This window comes from Urocitellus parryii, chromosome 14 (assembly GCF_045843805.1).
Source record: "Urocitellus parryii isolate mUroPar1 chromosome 14, mUroPar1.hap1, whole genome shotgun sequence".
In the NCBI taxonomy this organism is placed as follows: domain Eukaryota; kingdom Metazoa; phylum Chordata; class Mammalia; order Rodentia; family Sciuridae; genus Urocitellus; species Urocitellus parryii.
Genome location: NC_135544.1, coordinates 14,424,113 through 14,441,600, shown reverse-complemented (window position 1 = coordinate 14,441,600; position 17,488 = coordinate 14,424,113). Strand labels below are relative to the sequence as shown.

General features: G+C 49.7%; 1 protein-coding gene across 5 annotated transcripts in view; it reads left to right on the top strand.

Annotated features, from left to right (window-relative positions):
- Ank1 (ankyrin 1) overlaps positions 1-15,262 on the top strand; it is a 97,584-nt gene extending 82,322 nt beyond the window's left edge. For 4 of the 5 annotated variants that reach the window (XM_026409323.2, XM_026409321.2, XM_026409322.2 and 1 more), the window contains 5 exons: positions 2,748-3,021; positions 7,596-7,679; positions 8,613-8,678; positions 8,988-9,120; positions 14,881-15,262. In XM_026409323.2, coding sequence (XP_026265108.2) covers positions 2,748-3,021; positions 7,596-7,679; positions 8,613-8,678; positions 8,988-9,086 — 523 coding nt within the window. In that variant the 3' untranslated portion in view covers positions 9,087-9,120; positions 14,881-15,262. Of the gene's footprint in view, positions 1-2,747; positions 3,022-6,401; positions 6,909-7,595; positions 7,680-8,612; positions 8,679-8,987; positions 9,121-14,880 lie in introns of those variants that run through there. The other variant, XM_026409324.2, reaches the window with a different exon arrangement.
- The last annotated feature ends 2,226 nt before the right edge of the window (positions 15,263-17,488 follow it).

Genomic DNA, 17,488 nt, shown 5'->3' with positions numbered 1-17,488 from the left:
ATGGGTTTATCTAGACAGGACAGAGCTTTCAACGGCTCTGCAATGGTGGTTCTCCTTGCCAAGCATCCTGTGCTGGGAAGGCAGGACACCGTGCCAGGGGCAAGGAAGCAGCTCCAGTAGTTCAGGCAAGAGAACTCGTGCCCTCCGGACACTGGAAGCCGGTGTACCTTTGAACTCCCGCTGTCCTAGCAGTGGAAGCCCCCTACTTTGCCGAGTACAGAAATGGGCTCAGAGGTGAGAGAGTTCCTTGAGGTGCCAGAGAGAGATGAGGCAGGCATGATCTGGGTATCGCTTTGGCCTCCCTGGACTGGAACAGGAAGAGAAGGACGAAGGCCCTTTCCTCGATGTTGTTTTGCTCCATAAGTTTTCCCTAAAGCAAGGAGATGGTTCCCGTGCTTCCAGAAGAAGGCTATGGCCACCCAGTGAGCTCAGGAATAGCCAGAAACTGTTCTCACTTCCTTTTCCCACCACCTTGTTCCGTGGCCCCTCAGAGACTCAGGTAGGCTTGACCACATCCCAAGTGGGAGGGAAAAGAAAGCCATTTAAAAGATGAGACAGCAAAGAATTCATTTTGTCTCCTAAACTGATCCTTCCATGAGAGTGGAGAACTGGATAGACTGAGCCCGAGTGTCCAGAGTAAAATGCTGGCATTTTGGATGGCCATTCTTTCCACACACATTTATGGAACGCTTCCTGTGTGCTGGCCACTTCCTGTGGTAACAGCAGGAGTACTGAACAGGGAGTCAGAAGACCTGGATTCTAGGCCTTGTTATATCCCTGCCAGGTTCTGTGACCTTGGTCATCCATCCACTTCAACATGTGAATTTCATTCACTCAAACTAACAATGTTTATAGAGCACCTACTATGTACCAGGCACCTGTAAAAAGTGGCTAAGTTCTGATGAGATGGCATTGAACAAATCAGACAAAAGTCTGTGCAAGAAGCTTATGTTCTAGTGGGGAAACTGACAAGAAACAAGATCAAAGGAAATAAAATTAGAAGTACCATGGGCCTTCATATTCATGGGTTCCAAGTCCATAGTTTTAATCAATCATGGATCAAATACATTAGGGAAAAAATGCGTCTGTACTGAACATGTGCAGACTTTTTTCTTATAATCATTCCCTAAACAATATAGCATAGCAACTATTTACATAACATTTACATTGTATTAGGTAGTATAAGCATTCTTGAGATGATTTAAAATGTGCCAAGGGATATGTGTAAGTTCTATTTGAATACTATGCCATTTTATCTAACATTGAACATTCATGGATTTCTCGGATATCAAGGTGACTTTAATGAAAATAGAAATGTTGGATACTGAAAGTGCTAAAAGGAAAAATAAGAGAAGGGAATTGGGAGATAGATCTATGTATGGAGAGGCAGAGGGTTGAAATTATAGATAGGGTGGCCAGGGAACCCCTGGGGAGGGAAATTTAGTTAAGACTTAAAGGAAATAAGGGAGTGTGTCTTAGGCCCAGAAGAAGGCCTAGCTAGTGCTCATGCTGTGACCTGGAGCATGCCTGGTAAGATGCAGGGGACACTGAGAAGGTCATAGAGCCTCGGGGCCGAGTGAACAGGGTGATGAGGCCAAACATGCGGGGCCTTGGGGTCCTAAGAAAAATGGCCTTTCCAGGGTAGGAGGGGGAGCCCCTGAAGGGCGTTGGGCAGAAGGAGTGGCATGCCCTGGCTGTTGCCTTGAAGAGCTTGATGTGACCAGGGTGAGGGCAGGGAGGAGAGTTAGGAGGCAGGAGTTGATGGTGACATGGACCAAGAGGCATCAGGGTGTGGTGAGAAATGGCTGAGTTTAGGTTATATTTTGAGAGTTGAACTCCAAAGACGCGCTGATTACTATGATGTGGAGTGTGGGAGAAAGGAGACCAGGAGGGCAGGTTCCCTCCAACTGGCAACTGCAAGGATGAAGGTGACTTCGTCCTTCATAACCTCAGGACTGTAGTGAGGACAACTGGGTGGAAAGGGCGTGGAGCTGGATCCTCAATGCGGAACCCATCCTGCTGTCCTTGAGATCCTGTTGGAGAGCCAGAGTAGAGATGTGGGGAAGGAACGTGCAAATACACATCCGAAGTTCAAGAAAGGGTTCCAAGCTGAGCATGATGAGCATCTGGACAGGGTTTCCCACCATGAGCGGGAGAAGCTCCCTTAAAGAGGGAGCTAGCCGTGAGATCTGCAAATGGAACCCCAGGCTCTCCAGTGCTCAGAAGTCCTGGAAGTTAGGGGGACCCAGCAAAGGCCAGTAAGAAGGAGTGGCACTAGAGGGAGGGGGAGACCAGGCAAATGTAACATTCTGGAAGCCATAAGATATGTTTGAAGGGGAGAGAGTGATCACCCTTCAGATAAGGACTATCGAGTGACTTAGAGGGTGGGGTGGGAGACAGTCTGGGGATGCAAGATGATGGCTGTGGAGACCCCAGGAACTGAACCATCATCGAGCAAGCTGCCTCAGGAGCCCAGAGAAGAGAGCACTTAACTTAAAAGGAGGGACCACTGCTCTGGTGTCCGTGGCCCTCTGCACCTGATGGCAGGAATAGGCCACATGTGCCTCCTCCCCAGAGTGGTCAGCTCAGTGACTTGCTCGTGCTCTCCCTAGAGGTAGAAGACAGTACAGGCTGTGCCCTGGATGAGCCTTAGATGGGGATGGGGATCATCTGAGAGAGCACAGACCGAAAGATGACCGTTGTCCTTTCTTTCTCCCTGAACATCAATCATCTGGCCTGGACCCCAGACCACACGACTGGGAAAGAGAAGGCTCCATAGTCACATACCTGCAAGATGCTGCCCAAAGCTCCTGGCAAGAGGAGGTCACGCAAGGCCCACACTCATTCCAGAGAACCATCACCACTGTCGGAGGGCTGGAGCCCAGCGGGTCTCAGGAGTATGAGCACATGCGGATGGAGCAGCCAGAGGCGGGGAGCTCCCAGGCAGACAGGGAACAGAGCCAACAGGGCCACACGGAGTGGTCGCAGGCGGCCGGGAGCATCTTCTCCCAGGTGATACAGGTGAGGCCCACAGGGAGCCTCCTCCCCTTGCTCTTTTCCAGCATCAGAAAAGAAGCCCTGAGGCAAGCTGTGTCCTTTCTTTAAAAATTGCAGTGGAGACCTCGCGTTCTCTGGGAGTAAGGACTCAAGGTCACAGTCCACCTCTCTGCCTCCTTGACCTCTCCTGGGGGAAGGGTGGCCTCACAGAGTAGTTGTCATCCATCTCAACAACATGGCAGCCTGGCGCTCATTCCCCTTTGGCCAATGATGATCAGAATGGTTGGGCAGCTTGCCCAAGGCCTCACTTGCCCAGGAGGGCTTGAGCTAAGCCTTTAGTGACCCCAACACCTTGGGTTTTGTTAGTTTTCTTTGTTGGTCATGCTAAGTTGTTTTAATTGGTACATAATGATACATGACAGAGGAATTGGTTGTTATGAACTTGCACGTGCACAAAACAGAATTTGGTCAATTTTTTCCCTCAATACCTCCTCTTTCTTTCCCTTCTTCCCTCCCCTTGGCCCCCTTCCTATACTCTACTCTGCCCGTTGTGTTTAGAAAGGGCTTAGAGCCAAACGGGAGAACTGGGCATTAGGCTGACTGGTCTGTATGACCATGCGCAAACCATTCTCTTCTCAGCACCTCCATGTCCTCTTGGGTAAATGAGGACTTGATTGGAATATCACAGAGCTCATCCAGCTCTGGAACCCTGAGTCTTTTGGGGGTGGCTTATGGGTTGGGAGGTGGTCAGGTAGAGATGGTTCTCTTCTCTGCTCCTCCTGCTTTCCTGGGTGTCTCCCTCCCTCCTTCCTTCCCTTCCTTTCTTGTGCTTCCCATCCTGTCTTTGGATTTTCCCTGCATTTTTCTCCCTTTCTTTTCTCCAATCCTCCCTCCCTCTTCCCACCTTCCATGGTTACTCACTCATGGCCAATCTTATTTTACCTGAACCGAAATCCTCCCCCCCCCAACATTATTTTGAAGCAATTCTGAGACATCTTACTAATTAATGTGTCTTTTTGATTTATATATCCTTATAAAACTGCATTGCCATTCTGTACGTGTGCATTTTTAATATGGATATAGCTGCTATGTGCTGAGCATCTTGGTCACTTTCTCGTTTCACCCAGCACCACTTCCTAATCCAGGAACCGTTTTCTCAGCCTGTCCTTCCTATTTCTATCTTTCTCTCCTCTTTTTACTCCCTGAACCTTAGCCTTGGCAGAAAACCTTTGAGGACTCCAGGACTAGGTTGACTCTACAATGGTCGGGAGCGGCTGGCTATAAAGAACTGCTAGGAATTAAGTAGGGTTTTATTTAGAAAGCTTGTCTGCCAAGTATGTGCACTCAGGCAGGACAGACAGCTGTGTTCATTTTTAACCTCAGTCCACCCCAGTGCATTCTTTTCCATCAGGCTGTTCCTTGGCATCTACCCCTGCTCCTCCCAGGAAGAAGCGCTGTCCCAGAGCACAGGTGATCCTGATTGGGTCTGTTCTGGATCCCCAGGAAAAGAGAAAGGTGTCATCGGGGGGTTCTTTTCCACTGCCCCTCTGCAGTTATCCCTTAGTGAGAGGAAAATTGGGGAGCAGAGGAGAAAGCAGGACAGCCCCAGGGAATCACAGAGAGAATGCTTCCAGGTTGTCCACCCAAGTCCCTGGATTACAGAGAAAGAAATTGAAGACCTTGGAGGCCCAGGGCTTTGTCCAGGGTCACCCAGTGAACCAACATCAGGGACAAGAGACTCCCAATCACTTGGTTCCTAGTTCCACATTCTTAGGACCAGAAGGAGTGATCAGGGCCACCGTGCCCAACCTGAAAATGGAGAACCCCATCACCTCCCTGGCCTCAGAGTAACTGGATGTGTGGACCAGTCAGTAATCAGGTGTCAGTAATCAGCTGTCAAGACCCCCAGAGAGGATAACGAGGCCCATTGAAGACAATGATTTTTAAAGCTCCGCCCATTTACTAGTATTACCATTGAATTTCTAGAAACAGAGAGACAGAGAGAGAGATGCCATGTCACATGGGGCTTGGGAGTTGGGCCTGCAATGAATATAACCTGGCTGATTCTTCTGGGATCTGAGTGGAAATATCTGAAATTGGACTCTTTTTTGGCATGTGGTGTTAGGGATGGAACCCAGAGTCTCACACGTCCCAGGCAAGGTCTCTACCACATTCCCCACCCCCACCCCAGCTCCTGGATTTGTCTTAGCCTTGTTAAAACTACATGTTGTGCCATGACCAACTCCTTTGCATGTGCTAAGTAAGGGCTTTTGTTTTTCCCGACATTATCTTGTTGAAATGAGGTGTCATATTGGGGGTGAAAGGAGTTTGAAATCTGACTCTGTCATTTACTTACTTTTTCACTTTAGGCAAGATAGTTAAATTCTCTTTGCCTGTTTCTTTTATAAAAATGGGGAAATTATAGCACATACCTATAGGCCGTTGATAAGGTTTAACTGAGTTAATGTGTGAAACACACAGAACAATGCCTGCAAAGCAGTGCACAGTGAGGTACATCTATGCCACTATTATCCAGAGTGGCAGTCTTCATAAATTCTGTGGAACTCACAGCAATTTTAAGAAGGGGTAAGAAAAGCACATTTCTAGCTTATGAATAAGGAAAATTAGGCACTGAGAAGATGCCCCGCTTTCCCAAGACCCCACAGTAAGTGAGTACAGGGTGTCCCGGGTCTTTATTTTTTCTGCCAACAGGCTGCTACTTAAAAGGGGAACAACCTGACCCAGAAAGTGAAATTCCTTCCAGTCCCAGCTGCTGCGGCTTCATTTGTGAATCAGCTCTGTGCACGCAAGTGTAATACGCGTGGTTCCTGCTCAGTGGGCGTCAGTGTCCTAGCACGGGAAGAGCCTTTAAGGACAGGCCTTAAATAGACACATCAGTTCCATGCTGGAGTTCAGGGTTGTCATGCCCTGTAAAGGAGGGGACTGAGGGCTTGTGGGGCTCATAGGAATTGCAGATCCGCTTCCAGGTGGCCCCACCACCTGTACTGGACTGCTGCCCTGCTCATTTGGCTGGGCCTGAGCAAATCTCTCCCCCTTGAGGCTATTTTTAAAATAAACTCTTCACTATCCAGGGTATTAGCTGGTCTCGGCCTCCAGCACAGGCAAACATCATTCTAATGACTGCAATAGCAGTCCAGGGAGAAACATGAGCAACCACATTCTTGGAACATTTTATTTTATAGAGTCCTTGAATGAGAAATTTTCCTAGGGCAGAACTCCCTCTGGTTTCCATAGGGACAGGCAGGCCAGAAAGGCTAGTGGGCAGGCCCCCCTTCCAGGTCTTCAGTGACTTTGACATGTGCTTTCTGTGTCCAGGACACAGCACCTGCCGGATTCCTTCTAGCCCAGTTGGACAGCTCCAGCAGCTGGTTTGGGAAGCTAAAATTATAGAAGCCTGACGTCACCGTGGAGTTAGGGCAGATCCCGGGGCTGCTCACAGGAGGGGCACTCAGGCCGGCTGTGTAGCGGGAGAAGGCCTATTCTGTCTCCTGCTTGGAGAGATAGAAAGAGACAAAAGAGAAAACGAGAGAGAGAGAGAGAGAGAGAGAGGATGGAAGGGGTCGCTGGGGGACTCGTGAGTCCAAGAGGAGAATGAGAGACTGGATCCCTGCAGCAGCTGGGCCCCGGTTTCCCTGGTCCCTGGAGGGCCAGGCTGGTGAGAGGAGGTGAGGATGTGGACTTTCATCACCCAACTCCTGGTCACCCTAGTGCTCCTGGGCTTTTTCCTGGTCAGCTGTCAGAATGTGATGCACATTGTCAAGGGCTCCCTGTGCTTTGTGCTGAAGCACATCCACCAGGAGCTGGACAAGGAGCTGGGGGAGAGCGAGGGCCTGAGTGACGACGAGGAGACCATCTCTACCAGGGTGGTCCGGCGGCGGGTCCTCCTGCAGGTAATGGCCAGGCAGGCGGCAGGATGGGAGCTTGAGGGGAGCACCAGAGGCCAGGGCTGAGGGGACACTGTTGTGCTGTGCATGGTGTGGAGCTGGGGGAAAGCACCAGGAAATGTGTTGGAAGAGCAGGACCAGGAAGGCCTCCAGGGATCGGATTCTACCCTGGGAGCCAGAGTAGTGTGTGGCTTCTCCCCAGCACCCAGCATGGGGTGACAGCCCAGAAAGCTCAGGGATTCGGGCCTTCTCTCTCTCATCCAGTTCTTGTTGCCAACCAGCTTTGGAATTGTGGGCAAGTCACTCTCAGGGTAGCTAGCGATCTGTGGCAGGGCTTCTGGACTGTGGAGTGCTGGGAAAATGATAAACCAGTGCCTTACCCACTTCTTCCCTCAGGGTTTCCTCCATCCAACTTGCGTAATCATCCCTATTTTGCTGGCTTCCTGGGCTGTTGTAAAGATCCAGCACACCAACCTCTTGCAAGCTCTGGGCCCATCCTGTTTTCAGGCCTTGTGGCCCCACGGGGGCGCCGCCCCTGTGCTGGGAGTCCTCCGTTTGGCTGTGGCTACTTGCTGAGCTAGAGTTTCCTGCCGGGGTGGGGATTTATTGGATGTGGTGGTTGCTGCCACGGCTCTTGTATGTCCTCAACCTCCATTTATCAATCTTATATATTTTCCCTTTCTCTTATTCCAGGGAAATGAGCTTCAGAATATTCCAGGGGAGCAGGTGACAGAGGAACAATTCACAGATGAGCAGGGCAACATTGTCACCAAGAAGGTGGGTGCAGAGAATCCTCTGAGTTGGGGAGAGGCTGGTTGGGGCTAGAAGCTAAATGGCAAAAGAGCATAACTCGGGCCACACCAATAGGGTAGGCATGGCTATGGGCCACCCCAGTGCTCGGGAGGTGTGTGTTCTTGGTCTCCAGCAGTTTGGATGTGGCTTTTCTCACAGCCTCTGTGCCCAAACCTAGTCCCTGATGCTTAGCCTCTAAAATAGAGCAGTGTGCTGTCCCCAGCCTACCAGGCATCTCCTGGTGCTCCTGGGTGATTCACTGAGTAGGTAGCATATATTAACTCACTAGACGTGGTTTGCCTGTCGGGTGTCAGGCCCCATGCTAGCTAGGGGAAACCGGGGAGAGACAACAGGGAGGATTTTGCATGTGTGTCCCAGGATCGCTGCTTGTACTATGGTGGAGCAAGACCTCTTGCCCTGTCTTTCCTCCTTCCTTTGGGCGGGGTCTGTGTTCTTTTATGTTTTCATCTCCTGCTCTGATCCCATAGTAGATGCAGAGTAAATGGTATTTGAATGTTTGGATGGATGAACAAATAGGGACTGGGTGGGTGGAATGGAATTATTGTAGATAAAAAGAAAATGTTCTCCGCCCTTGGGCACTGACAGGAGGATGGGCAGTTTTTGGCTTCTACAGATGCCAAAAGGCAGAATGAAGCACAGTAGGCTTGAGACAGACTTTACATGTGGTCAGACTTTGATCATTAAACAAAACCTGCCAAGAGCCCTCCACAAATTCTAGCTTTTCTGACATTGTCCAGGGTGGGTTTTTCCATAAAGTAATGGCAGCAAGAGGCTGCTCCCTTTTCTTGTCCCCTCTGGGTAGGGCCCCTTATTCCTCAGATCTCTCTCCTGAGTCTTTCCTCACACTTTGTCTTCCTGGTTTGACCAGCCCTTTCCCCCTTACCTCTTTTTTTCCAGATCGTTCGCAAAGTTGTCCGGCAGATAGACTCGTCTGGTGCTGATGACACCCAGGAGCACCAGGAGGTGATTGTTGAGGGGCCCCTGGAGGACCCTAGTGAGCTGGAAGCCGATATTGAGTACTTTATAAAACATGCCAAGGTACTGAGGGGGCTTTGGGCTCCCTCACTCTTCGGAGCAGCCCCAGGGAATCCCTCGGATGCCTGCCTCTCGGCCACAGCCTAGTCTGCACCGTCTGTCCCTGCAGTCACCTTCTTTCTGATGAATGGTGTTCCACCAGCTCCATACTGTCCCTTTTCCTTCCTTAGCTTTTGTTTTCCTTTCTCATCTGTCTGTGTGATCTGTCTTGCTTTCTGTCTCTGCTGCTGTCTCCAGGTGGAGCTGAGAGGGAGTGGCCTGCACCCGGACCTTATAGAGGGCAGAAAGGGGGCTCAGATAGTGAAGCGGGCCAGCCTGAAAAGGGGCAAACAGTGATCTCCAGTCTCTCCTCGGAGTAGCCTCTTGGGAGGTAACAGAAGCCTTCTCGTCCTTTCTGCATGGCCTGGCCCTCAGTGGAGTTGCTGCTCGTTTTTTGCCTGCATCCCTTTCTCCTAGGGTGCTCACTCTACCCAGCCTCTCTTGAGGCCCAACCTAGCGACTGTGTCTCTGAGTCTCAGTTTCCTCTTCAAGGAAACAGAGGCACCTATCTCTCAGGAAGTGTACAAATGCGGTTTTTAGAATTTGATTTTGGTTTTGGTGGTGCTGGAAATCAAACCCAGGGTCTCCTGCATGGTAGGCAAGCTTTCTACCACTGAGCTACACCCCTAACCCCTATACAGATTCAAAAGGAATCTTTCATGAGTGAAAAGCACTCTGTCCATCTAAGGTAGTCACACTGTCTTAGAAACCAAGCAATGGGCTCCAGAGGTTGGTGGCAAGGACAGTGGAGAGTGCAGGAAAAACACTCTGGGCGGTGATATTTCAACACACTTTCCCAAAAAGAGCTCTCTAGGACCTGGAACCTAACTGAAGTTCTGTCAGGACCCAGGCTTCAGTTCTCCTTGATGTTTCGTGAACCAGGCTGCTCCCTTGCTTTCTAGGAAGGGGCTGAAGTTAACAGACCCAAGGGGTGGATGGTGTTCTCCCTGGAAAGTCAGGAGGGTCATGGGGTTGGGAGCTGGGTGCCGGTGCATGGTGAGTGTGAGCATGGGGCAATGGCGCTAAGGAGGGGTGTGTGTTGTGCTGTGCTGTGCAGGGAGGGTCTCCAGCGGGCCTGTGCAGTGCTGGGGGCTTCAGCAGCCAGCTCTGATGATCTGCCCTCCCTGAGGGATCCTGTACTGAGCTGCCCCGAGGCCCTTCATTGTGCCCAGCTCGGGGCAGCTCAGTACAGGATGCATCGGGGTGGGAGTCGGCCGGGAGCGAGGAAGCATTGAGGCCCCAGCACAGCACTAACTGGGTTGTTGCCATCCAAATCCCCAAGGCCTGGCTCTGGGGCCAAGTAGCAAGCAGGCGCTGGCTTTCTGCATTCTGCAAAAAGCGGGGCCCACTGCATCCTGAGCCACCAGAAATGCTGACTTGGGGCTTCCTGACATATCTCAGCACTTGGGCAAAAAAGAGGACTGGCGGATCCAGTGAGAGGATAAAATTAGACCTGACTCCTCAGCAGCTTAAGGAGGTCACAGCATTAACCCCAGCATTGCCGGGGGTCCCACCCACTCCTGGCTTCAAAGGCTGAGGTTAGCTGAGATTCAGACTTGGAACTAATCCAAAGGTGCACAAATTTTTTAAAAGGAGAGTGAAGGGGAAAAGTACACCCTTCTGCCTTATTTTTCTTATAGTAGCTACAGTAATGACTTTAAATTTGAGCTTCTGTTTACCAATGTTCCTAAACAGGAGACAAGCAACCAAGAAAGAGGGCTAGGGGGATGGAGGGAATCTAGTATTATTTTTTATTGTTTAATTTGCCACAGATGATCTGCAAAGAGGTTGAACCCACTACCTGCCAACACCCAACACCATCACAGGTGACTAAGGATCAGACTACATGAGCCTGGGTATCAGGAACATAGAACGGCCTGGCTCCAGGACAGTGCTGGACCTTCTTCCAATAAAAAGGGCAAAGGGGATACCTGAGATTAGGGGTGATAGTGGTAAGGGAGGGAGCTTGGAGGCAGGCTCCTGGCTGTGTCCCAAAGGGCCTAAGGGGCAACATAAAATACTGAACCCTTCTAATGAGAGCAAAGGCTACAGAGAAGATAGTGAAGGGGCTGCAGGTGCTCTAATTCTTAACATTTACTACCACCCACTCACAGGGATGGACAGGAAATCCTCCTTGTTCATTTTCAAATTCCCCTACTTGCTAAAATTCACTTGTAACCCAAAGCCAGTTCTCACTGTACTTCTGTGGTCATTCACAGGAAGGCACAGAAGGGAGAAAAGTTTGAGACGCCTGACGATGCATATTCCCAGATGAGGCTGAGCAAGGAGAATTCTGCCTTATCTCAGCTCTCACAGTTCAAACAAGCCTCCTTTTATTGGTCTATTTGGTGCCATGTTTGGTGCATTTCTGTGGGTTTTTTGGTGACTTTCCTGTTTAAAATATTCTTCCAGGGCAGTGCTAAAAGGCTTTCTAGTTTTTGTAAATGCAAAGAGGCTGTGATGTGCCTTCCAAAGATAATACATTTTAGAGAAGCTTCAGGAGCCGGTGCAGTGGCACATACCTATAATCCCAGTGACCTGGGAAGCTGAGGCAGGAAGATCATAAGGTGAAGACATGCCTGGGCAACTTAGCAAGACCCTATCTCAAAATAAAAAATAAAAAGGGATGAGGATATAGCTCAGTGGTAGAGAAACCCTGGGTTGAATCCCCTGTACCAGAAGGAGAGTAAGAAGCTTCGTGAAGAAACCAGTTATAGTGCTATTGATGGTGAGGTCAATGTGAATGAATCAGCCATATATATTAAATAAGGTGTCTTTGAACAGATCCCACATAAAATAGGGTTATATGTTTATTGGTCAATGAAAATGTGACCAGAGGCTTGTATTTCCCTTAAGAACAATGGTTCAGCATTCACTAATTCAGTGATTACAAACACTTTGTAGAATATGACTACATGTGGATAGTGAATAGTGAATCAGCTCTGTTTGTTTCAGAGAGTGAAAACTGGAGTTTGGGAGTCTAGATTCAAGGCCTGGCTCCTCCTTTTTACCTTAAACAGGTCATTTAACTGCCTGGAGTTTCAGACTCCTCAAAAGATGAAAATAGTCCCTTCTGAAAATGAGTTACACTTCAATTTAAAAAAGAAGAAGAAGAAGAAGAAGTTTCCAGGGCTGGACATGCAGTTGAGTGGTAGAATATGCTTATCATGCACAAGGTCCTAGGTTTGATCCCCAGACACCCCCTGCAAAAAAAAAAAACAAAACAATAAAACAACAATAACATACAAAGGTTTACAAATAAGGGGGAAAGCTATGTAAAGAGTAAATAAGAACATACTCTGGCACTCAATCAATGGCAGATTTTATTTGTAATATGCCTCAGGGCAAGTCAATTGACCTTCCTAAGCCTCAGGTTCTTTATCTATAAAGAAGCAATAATGCCAATATTTTTCCTCCCAGGATGTCTGTGGTGATCGATGAGTTCATGTTTATGAAAGGGCTTTATAAATGGGCAAGTTCTACTATGCTCTTTCTCAAAGTGCCATCCACTTCCCTGTATTACAGTCATCCAAGAATCTTGTTAAAACATATGTTTTGGAGTTGGGGATGCAGCTCAGTGGTAGAACACTTGCCTGACATGTATGAGGCCCTGGGTACCAAGCCCAGCAGCAGCAAAAAAAAAAAAAAAAAAAAAAAAGGATATCTGTGAGTCCTCCTGCCCCACCCAGTTTTGGTGAATTATAATTCTAGAACTCAGGATTCTGTCCCTCAAGTTGCTCAAGTTATTTTTTTATATTGAATATTAAATTACTATGACTCTTTTTTTTTAATTCTCTTTGTCAAACTTCCTAGAAGTGGACTGTTGTAACTTCGTGTCTAAAATGTGACCTGAGACAAATTATGGTTATAGTTCAATTAAAAATGTGGAACTCCCTCCCTCAAAGGGCAGAACTTAATGGACTAAGCCACTCATTCTGATTCCCCCACATCACTCCCAACCTTGGGAAGGCTTTTGCGTTGGAGGCCTGGCAGGGGGAGGGAGTTTCCTGGCAGTGTGTAGAAGCTGAAAACTTGCTGTTTAGTCAAGGCATGATTGTTTGGGGCAGAGAGTAGCAGGTGGTGGGGTTTTCTTTGTGCCCAAGTATTTAGGTCCAAGTATCAGGGTTTTCAGTGCTGCTGTAGGGACAGTGTGGAGCCAGACAGCTGGAAGGAGTGGAGTAAAAGCAACTCTATAGCCTCTGCATTACCAGGAACCTGAGCAGGGCTCCGGTGGTTCTTGGCACCCCTCTGTACAGACCTGACTCTCCCTTGCAGAGCTCTCTGCAAAGTTGCAGGAGGAAAAAGACTACTGCCTTTGGATGTTTTTCTTTTTAGGGGATACTTTTACATTCAGACAATGTGGTTGCAAGACTTGCATTAACGCTGACAGTAGAATAGTTTAATAGGTTTAAAATTAGTCAGTAGTCTGGATAGGAGGAGTGGGGGAGGTAAAGTGGAGGTATGCGGGAGGTATGAGTCTACCCTCACAGCCAGCCACTGCAAGGACATTAGAGTTAGGGTATAGAGGAGAGAGAAAAGAGCCACAAGCACTGGGTAGGGGTGGGGACAGGTGCTACAGTGCAGAGAGAAAATAAGAGAAGGAACAAGGCTGGCACAACCACACAGAATGAAGGGAGCTGTTTTCTAAGTTTTGAAAGGGTGATTCCTTCCCAGGGGAACAGCTGCAGAGATGAAGCTCGAGTGCTCTCCCACCCCGTGCTGCTGCTTGCTCCAGCTGGCCCTATCTCTGCTGCCCTTGAGTCTCACTTTACCCAAAAATGAAATGGGTAGTTATACCACAGTGATCTCCAAGGCTTTAACTTTCTCCTCTGCCCAGGGTCTGAGCCAGAAATGGGTCTTTCCTGAGCTCCAGATTTCACTTTGTCTCTTGTTCAAAGAGTGCTTCCGTACTATAGGAAACTGTAGGTAGGGGCTCCTGTCCCTGAAGTGTTTATAATCCAGCCAGGGAAATAACACAGATGTTTAAAAGAAAAGTCAATAGCAGGGCATGGTGGCCTGTAATCCCAATGGGTCAACAGGCTGAGACAGGAGGATCACAAGTTTGAGGTCAGCCTCAACAATTTAGTAAGGCTCTATGAAATTTAGTGAGACCTAATCTCAAAATAAAAGTTAAAAAGGGCTAGGTAAAGCGCTTGCCTAGCATGCGAGAGGCACTGGGTTCAATTCTCAGCACCACATATAAATAAGTAAAATAAAGGTCCAACAACAACTAAAAAAAAGGTTGGGGGAGGCTGGGGATGTGGCTCAGTGGTTCAGAGCCCCTGGGTTCAATTTCTGGTACTACCCCCACCCCCCAAAAAAAAACAAAAAACAAAGAACAACAATAACAGTGCATTTCCAGAGAACCCAATAACAAGTTTACATGCATGCAATGCTCAGTCCTAAGGAATTTATTTATTTATTAGTTCTTTTAAACATCACAATGATCTAATAAGGTAGGTCCTATTACTGTCCTCATTTTACAGCCGAAGAAATTGAGTCACAGAGCAGGTAAGTAACTTAACCAAGGTCAGGCAGCAAGTAACTGGGCAATCTGGCTGAGGAGTTCCTACTCCTAATCACTATACTTTGTAAACTCTTAAATGAAAAGTAGCTATGAGCAGGGAGAGCTTCCAGAGCCGGGAGCAGCTGCAGTTCTCAGGAAGGCTTTGTGCCGACAGGTCTAGGGGAGGGGGGCCGAACTTCAGCAGAGAGTCAATCTACTGAGTGATTTGTCCCCAGGTGGCTGCACAGGCATGGGAGCCTCTAGGCACCCCTTCGGGAGCATGCAGCACAGTACCCTCCCTGCCCCATGCAGATTTCCCAGGAAACTCACCCACTGTGCAAGAAACCAGTGGAAACTTGGGTGTTGCGGAGAGACTGCCTTCCCCAGGGAAGGGTGGACAGTATTCCGGGAAGTTCAAAGTCCCTAAGCACAACAGCTCACTGCTCATCGCCTTGCTTGGGGAGTCTGCTTTCCCTGAATCAGATCCTATCTGAGTAGCCGGCAAAAAACTCTTGTGTTTGGAGTTTTTGCTGGGAGTTGCACCTTTGAATTCTAAGTGACTCCTTCTTTCTTTGTGTCTCTCAGGATCACACCTCAACACCCAACCCCTGAACTCCACACACTCTGCCATGCACACAGGAGGAGAGCTGGACCGGAGGGCTACAGAAGCGCTGCACATGTTCCTCTAGGCTCACAGCACGATCTCTGTAAGGGACTTCCTTTAGTCTCCTATTCGCATGAACGACTGACTGACTGTAGACGCATGACCTACAGTCTTCAATCCTGCCTCCGTCGACTACGGATCTCTGTCGGGAATCAGGGCAAAAGCAGCAAGAGGGGAGAGGAGAGAGAGAGGACAGAAAACAAGTATGAAAAAGAGCATATGGATGCAAACGTGAATAAGGGCTCTTTTGTGGCTGGGGATGGTTTTTGTTTTTGTTTTTTAAAAAAATTGTTTTGATTTTGACTTCGTACAGGGTATTTTTTTTCCCCCAACCTCATCTGTGAGAAATCCATGTGGGCTTTTTGGAAAGGAAAAAAAAAAAAGAGAGAGGGGAGGGAAAAAGAAGAAAAAAGAAAACTAGGCATGAAATCAGTTTAGTATCTTCATCCCATGGCCTCATCTGCTAACCATCCCCACCTGCACACACCACCTCCATTCCATTCATGACAACCCCTCTACTCCCCAGTGGATTGCTCCTTCCAGAATGCTCTCCATGACATTCAGGGGACACACACACACACACACACACACACACATCCCTTCTCTTCACTCTGTCTACACACTGATTTTACTGTGACCTCTGAAACTGTATAGAATCTCCTGTGGATAAACTGGATTTTTTTATGTTTCTTTCTCTCTCTCTCTCTCTCTCTCTCTCTCTCTCTCTCTCTCTCTGCCAGTTTCAATATTAATCATCTTCCAATGGAAAATCATCACCTTGAGAGTGCATTCAGGGTTCCTTGTGTTAGGGACTTAAGAATTGGAGGCGAGGACCCCAGGCTTAGCTATAGGGCTCAAAGGGAGCCAGTGACCCACCCTAAAGGTCTCAGCTGGGGAAGGGCCAGTGGCTGCCCCAGGGTCGCACCAGCATGTCCAATAGAGAAGAGGTTTTCTATATCTTCAAGCACTTCTATCATAGTCTGTGTTCAAAGTGTAAACTGTACAGTAATCAGCCTTGTGTATATGAAAAACAATAAATACTATGCAAACCAATAGAAACACTTTAGCAGTATGTACCAAGCACTAACAGCTCAGCTCCTGAGGACTTCTCCAGGCTGCGGGAGAAGGAGCTACAGGCTGTCTTTCAGTGAAAGAGGAAGGAAGGAAGTAGGGCTAGTGAATGTATCTGCCAGTTCTAGATGTCAGGACCACCCTAAGGTCTCCCAGAGCCAACTTGGTGCTCGAAGTCCAGGCAGCCCGCAGGCTGGAGGTACAGGCTCTAGGTTCCAGGCTGGCCAGCCCCAATGCCTCCCCTTCGCAAGGCTCCTGACCACGTGCCCAGTGGGAGGAGAGCCTAAGGAGGATGGAGCTGCTGACCACCAAGAGACCCCGGGCTGGCCAAGAGACCCTTCAAAGCCAGGCTCTGGGTCAGGGCAGGAAGGAAATCGACAGCTGGCTGTTCCTCGCCTCGGTGCCATCAGGGAAGAGCCTTAAAGTTATACTAGAGCCTCCGGCAGAGGGAGGCCCGAATCAGCACAATCCGGCCCCGTCCTTGCCCGGGCGGGCGCCCTCTAGGGCCAGGAGAGAGACTTTGGTAGGCTCTTCTCCTCTCAAAGAGCCACTGTGGCGGATGTCCAGTCACCTTCCTCCCCTGCCTCTCTTCGAAGGTGTCCCCTGGGCACATTTAAACCTTCCAAGTAGCACAGAAGCGCCCTCAATGTCAGAGACCCCAAGGCTCTGGAGACAGATGGCAAAGGTCTCGGGCGGAACGGGGACAACCGGGCCTCCGCCGTCTGGCCCGGTGGTGCCCTACCCGGGCCAAGTGCGGTCGACTCGAGGGCCGCGTCCCGTACGGGCCGAGGCACTCGGGTCCGTCCGGGGCGGGGTTTGCTTTTGCTCTCCCAGTGGGGCGGGCAGGGGAGAGGAAGTGCCAACTCCTGGCCCCATTTCTCGCCGAGGGCTGCGTCTGAGCAGCTGCAGGCTCGCAGCCCCCTCTTGCAGGGTGCGAGACCCAACGCTGCTCTGACGCAGGCGCCGGGGCGCAGCGGTGGCCGCCAAAGCCCCGCCCCGCCGCAGCGCAGCGCGGCGCCGCGAAGCCGAGGCGCCCCGGCTCCCGGCCTGCGGCAGGAGAGGCCAGGCAGCGCGGCCAGGGACCGATTCCGTGAAGGCTCAAGGAAGACAGGCGCAGGGCTCGCCTCCTCCGCCTCGATCCTGTCCCTTCCTCTCCCGGGTCGCCGCTGCAGCTGAACCCAGTAGCCCCTCTTAGCGCCCCGCGTGGGCCCCGCGGCTCCAGGCTCTGCTTTGGCACCTTCCGCTCCGTCTGGCATGGCTGCTTGGCCCGCCGGCCCCAGGCCCTCGGTGGCATGGCTGCACGCTCCCGCTGCTAGTAGGAGCTGTTTAGGGGAGGAGTTTGGGGTCTCCACATGATGCCTAGAGAATGCTGCAGTCTGCACATTAGACGCTTTTTAGAAGTTTTGAAATTACCTTGATTTTTTTAATTGTTATGAAAAACAAATCATTTCTTGACTC